Source organism: Phaethon lepturus, unplaced genomic scaffold (genome assembly GCF_000687285.1).
Source record: "Phaethon lepturus isolate BGI_N335 unplaced genomic scaffold, ASM68728v1 scaffold17467, whole genome shotgun sequence".
In the NCBI taxonomy this organism is placed as follows: domain Eukaryota; kingdom Metazoa; phylum Chordata; class Aves; order Phaethontiformes; family Phaethontidae; genus Phaethon; species Phaethon lepturus.
The window spans coordinates 1-5317 of NW_010552687.1; the positions used below are offsets into that span (position 1 = coordinate 1).

General features: G+C 39.1%; 1 protein-coding gene across 1 annotated transcript in view; it reads left to right on the forward strand.

Moving 5' to 3' along the window:
* Positions 1–1483: 1483 nt before the first annotated feature.
* C9 (complement component 9) overlaps positions 1484–5317 on the forward strand; it is a gene marked incomplete at its 5' end in the record, with an annotated part of 7904 nt that continues 4070 nt past the window's right edge. The window contains 2 exons of the mRNA XM_010291296.1: positions 1484–1702; positions 3976–4216. Coding sequence (XP_010289598.1) covers positions 1484–1702; positions 3976–4216 — 460 coding nt within the window. The remainder of the gene's footprint in view (positions 1703–3975; positions 4217–5317) is intronic.

Consider the following 5317-nt stretch of genomic DNA (forward strand, 5'->3'; position numbering starts at 1 on the left):
CAAGGTTCCCTTTGTTGCCTTGGTCTCTGATCCTTACCCATAAGCTTTCGACCAGCTCGTGGCTATTCTGCAGAGACAGCTCTTTGCACTCTATCCATTTCTTGACACGGAGGGCAAAGCCTCTGCCCTTTCTTCCTCATTTGTCCCTTCTGAACAGCTTGTAGCCATCCGTAGTTGCACTCCAGTTATGGGATTCATCCCACCAAGTTTCAGTAATGGCAACCAAGTCACAGCTTTCTAGCAGCATGGTGGCTTCCAGCCCCTCCTGTTTGTTGCCCGTGCTGCGTGCATTGGTGTAGAGGCACTTCAGCTGGGCTGTCAGCCATGTCATCCTCTAAGAAAAAACTCCTTAAGTTCCTCTGAGGTCTTTCTCTGGTGCAACAGGCTGAGGGACCTTGCTAGCACACTGTCGTTCTAACCTTGATGTGTCATCCCACAGTTGGTTCCGATATTATCCCACGCCCCCTTTGAGTCTAGTTTGAAGCCCTGTCAACAAGCCCCTGCTAGTAAGTGAAACTATCTTTCTGGAATGTTTATAATATGAGTGGATGAGATGTACAGGAGATCTACAGAAAGGAATATGATACCTAACTTTTACTAGGTAGAGCAGTAGCAACCAAGTTACATTTTCAAGGACACACAAAAGACACTGATAAAAAGGCAGGAACAATATTATGATACTCTAGTCCTGTTTGGGTTTCCTCATCAGTGATGACTTTCTCTGTGCCACTGAAAAAAAAAATCTAATCAGCTTTTGAGATTCAGACTATGACTTCCAGCCTTGTTCAAACACTAAAAATGTTGATGATCTTAGAAAATCAACGTCAGATGCATTTCAGAAATCAAAGCAGTATTTTGCTTACCAAATGCTCTGCCTATCACTGTAACTAGAAACTTCATAGAACAATGACAATTTAAACCAGACCCTGCCCAAAATGAGTAAATATGGCCCAGGCATCCTTGTTCATATTTGATTTTGATGCATAACCATTTTCAGCTACTAAAATTGTATCTTCTGCTAAAGTATACAAAAAACCCTCCACAACACTAAAAAAGGTATTCTGAATTAGCTATTGTCTGCTATAAGAAAGCAAAACCATAATTCTAATTAATTTCAGATGTCAGGACCTAGTAGCAAATCTTGTCTATGTTCTAGGAAGGAGCTGGAGACTACTACTTCTTACATGTGAAGGAACTGTTGACACACATAAATTACTTTGACAGTATTACATGCTGAGATTTAACACCCACTGAAATATCGTCACTGTAGTTTTCTGTTTAGTTTTAAACCACTGAGCTGATCCAGATGAGGTCGTTTGGAGAGGGGGTGGTATTTCCATTTGTTTTATTTTAAAAGGAAAAACAGCTGTAAGAAAATGTATTGCTAAGCTACGTAAGACATATAACTTTAAAGTGCTACATTGATTTTTCTATTACTGCCTGTTTTGTTTTCTCATACAACCTTTTCCTTCTCTTTTCTAAGACGAAAGCAGACAAAACCTTCACATCTGTGTTCTATCATGATCGTGTAAAAATGTTACGAGAGGTTTACATAGAAAAGCAAAAATACTTTAATGCTGACCTGTCCCTGAAATACACACCAACTGAAGGAAGTAACAAAAATGGTTCAGAAGGAAATTTCAAGTATCACTATAGCAAGAATTCGAGTTTAAGTTCTATCCTGAAAAGCTCCACAGAAAGGGTAAGTTTAACCAAGCTAAAGCATTTACTGTAACTATTTTACAAACAGTAAAATTTACAGTGTTAGAATAACACAATATTAATCTTTCTAAATATTCTAGTTGCATGCTGGTTTTCTGTAATTTATTCACAAAAGTTAAAAACTGGCAATACTAGGGTTAAGATTTCAGAGTTGGCCAAACTGTAACCAAATGTAGCTTCATCTTCCCACTGTTTACCCTTGACTAGAAACTAGTCATCTTCAAAAGGGGTTTGACGTTAGAAAGACCCAAAGATCCCTGATCTCATCTTGATTAGAGAGCAGGTCTGATCTAGTGCAGTGTGGAAAATTAGGTCAGGTCCTGGAATAAAAATTGCCACTGAGTAGGCCTACACTAGGTAAACTCAAAATAGACGTAGAATAATAACTGAAAGATCAGATCTCAGCCATTCAAGTATGTCTGTGCTAATAAACTAGCCTAGGCTAAGAGGCACGCACGGGCATTAGCACTGGCACACAATAATCTGTAGTTTTACGAGCACACTGCTGCCGTGATTTTGGTCTGTGCCAGCTCTCATGCTCTCATAAGCAATGCTCATCCTGTGGTCCCCTGCAGCATGTCTGAAAGGAATGTTCCCAGTAGACAGTCTGGAGAAGCAAGCCTATGCTGGAGTTGCGCATAAGCTATACCACTCTACCAGCCCTTTGAGACAGAGGAAAGGTCCTATTCCATTTCATTTACTCTTAAAGAAGCAGTCTTAACATCTAGTGAGGTCACTAGACATGCTAGACACTATGGCCTAATCCACCACATGCAAGGAAGAATACATCTGCCTCGACTAATTCAATCTTTCAAGTTTCTTGTCACCCTTGTTGTCTAGGACCCCTTCAGAGCACTGGAGATCAAATGTATATAAAGGAAAATGAAGATAACTTTTATAACTGATTAATTAAAATAATGCTCAAGAGATAGGTCTGTACTATAAAGAGAAGCTGATATTCAGCACTGACTTTCTTGGGATGGAATCGGACCATTTAAATCTCAAAGCATTCATCTCCACAGACGCAGAAGATCAAATTCTGTATCTCAGGGTATATTGCAGACTGCTCATGATCTAGTGGCTTGTGATAGGAGTTTTGGCCTCAAATTCTTGCTCAGAGATCAGTTCAGAAAATGAGTTTTGCTCTGTGAAAGGCAAAGGTCTATCAGTGTAAACTCACGTTGCGGCAGTTTAGTGGAGTGGCAGTCCCTGGTAGAGAACCCTCCAGGGCTCACCTGCAAGTTAAAGCCAGGAGTATCCTTGGGACACCAGCAGAGTAAGGGATTTTGTACATGCTGGATGGCAGGAATATTTGCACCTACAAAGATTTCCTCACAGAGATTTAGATGCCTGAAGATTTCTGCCAGTCCTAAGCAGCATGTGAGTCAGCAGTTTAAGATCCTTTAAATGGAGCCAGCTAATGTGATGGTCAGTTGCTAAATCCTTTCTACATAGCTCCTGTTAGGCATTACTGTTAAGGGAGTCACATAAGTACTGTAGATAATAATGGGGGTTGGAAGGCACATGTTTGCTTAGAGTCTTAAGTGCAACTATTTCACAAGTTGTCATATGTTACTGGCAGCAGCTAGGTCCTAGTTTAGATTATGATATAAAACCATCTGCAGTGTAATTTATGAAAAAAAGTAGTCACTAAACCTAGAGTTAGAACGTATGTATGGGTCAAATGCCTCAAAGGGATTTTTTCCTGATTAATTTTCATTTTATTATGTTATTTTGGGAGTTGTTTTTGTTTTTAATTGGAGCTGTGCACTTCCTTCTGACAGTCTGAGAATAACAGAGAAGTGATCCAAAAAAAGAGAGAACTTAGTTCTGCCCTGACTATAAACAAAGACAAAACTGCAGCTGACTTCAGTGGGCAGCTTCAGTTATCTGGCAAGCCGTATGGAATTACTTTTCAATGTCATGAAAGTCAGAAAGGCACTTTCAGTAGATACTGTCCTTAAAGAGAGACCTTGTTGTCAAATAGATCACAAAGAGCTTGCTGAAATTAGTAAGGGGAGAGTTCTGCAAAACTGGAAGAACTGAAATGATCTAAATCTCTTGCTGCTTCTTCAGTTTAAATTGGAGAGTATTTAATTTGAATTTACAAAGTTTGTTCCTCTTCCAAAACTCTAGATTGAATAACATGTTTAAAAGTGCTGCAGTTTCTTTGGAAGTAAAACAAAAGAGATTCTCCTGCTGTGCTGCATAACAGAATGGCACTCTCATCTGCTTTATTCTCTTTGCATTCAGAACCAAACCTTTCTGTATGTAAAAGGAAAGATTCAGCTGGGAAGATTCCAAATGCGGAGTCGTGATGTCCATCTCACAGATAGTTTCCTTGATGATCTGAACTTTCTGCCTGCTGAATATGATAAGGGGGAATATTTCAAATTCCTAGAAGATTATGGAACTCACTATGCCGTCTCTGGAACTGTAGGAGGAAAATATGAACTTGTGTACGTGCTGGATAGTTACGCTATGTCTCGAATAGGTATGCATTCCACTGGCCTTGCTAAGGTATGCAAATTATCACCCAGTCTCCAGTCATGCAAAGAGATCTATGAGGATAAATTTGTGCATATGGAGCACTACTGAAAACAGAACAGTTCAGTGTGTGCTGCTTGTGGCACACCAGTTAGAGAATTTCATGAGTTCAACGTAGATGAGAGTCACACTTTGTAACTTTCAGAATTGTTTGAAGTCTGTGTTTTAAGTCTGTAGCTGAGAAAAAGAATAATATTAAACAAGCCTCTTGAAAATATAAGTACTACTAAATGGTGTGACATGATTCACAAGAGATTCCCAATACCTAGAAAATCTGCCTAAACATTAAATCCCTTTTGCTAGTTGATACCTTCTTCTGGTACAAACACTGTAAGAGTATGGTGGTGGCAAAAAATAAGGAATACGTTCAAGAGCCTCCTAGAAATCACATGGTGTGAGTGTGTTGCCACTGTTTTTATAGACCTTAATATTCATACTGGAATTTTCCTTGCCCTGGTTAAGATAGGGAAGTAGTAATTTAATACTCCCTCATCTGTGGTTCAGATATATGTGGTTTTGTGATGGATTGAAGTGATCATTCTGGAATAAAGTTTAAGAAGGTAATTTTCATGCTGATTTGGGAGATCAGAAAATAAGTACCTGCTGCATTCAGCATCACCAACAATATTACTATCAGATACTCAGACTATGCAATGGGACATGGGGCAAAGATGTCACTTACATATCCCAGTATTACTCTGTTCAGCACCTGGAGATTGTGGTGCTGCTTTTTTTTTTTTTTAAAAAGTACCAATCTTAAGCAAAATTCTTTCTGAACACAATAGTAAAGTTCCAGACGATGTGTTTGAGTTTAATAAATAGAAAGCAGGTGCTGGAGCACTAGAGGATAGAGGAGAATTAGAATTCATGGGAACAGAGTACTTGTAAGAGGTTAGTGGTGTTAATTAACTTTACGGGGAAAAGGAGTGGAGAAACATACTTGAGGTTAGGAGATAGAGACTGGGAGGATAGAATAATTTAGCACTAAAAAGAGCAAATGGTAAGCAGCTAAGAAAGACAAAATTCCAACAGAATATATGGAAAGAGT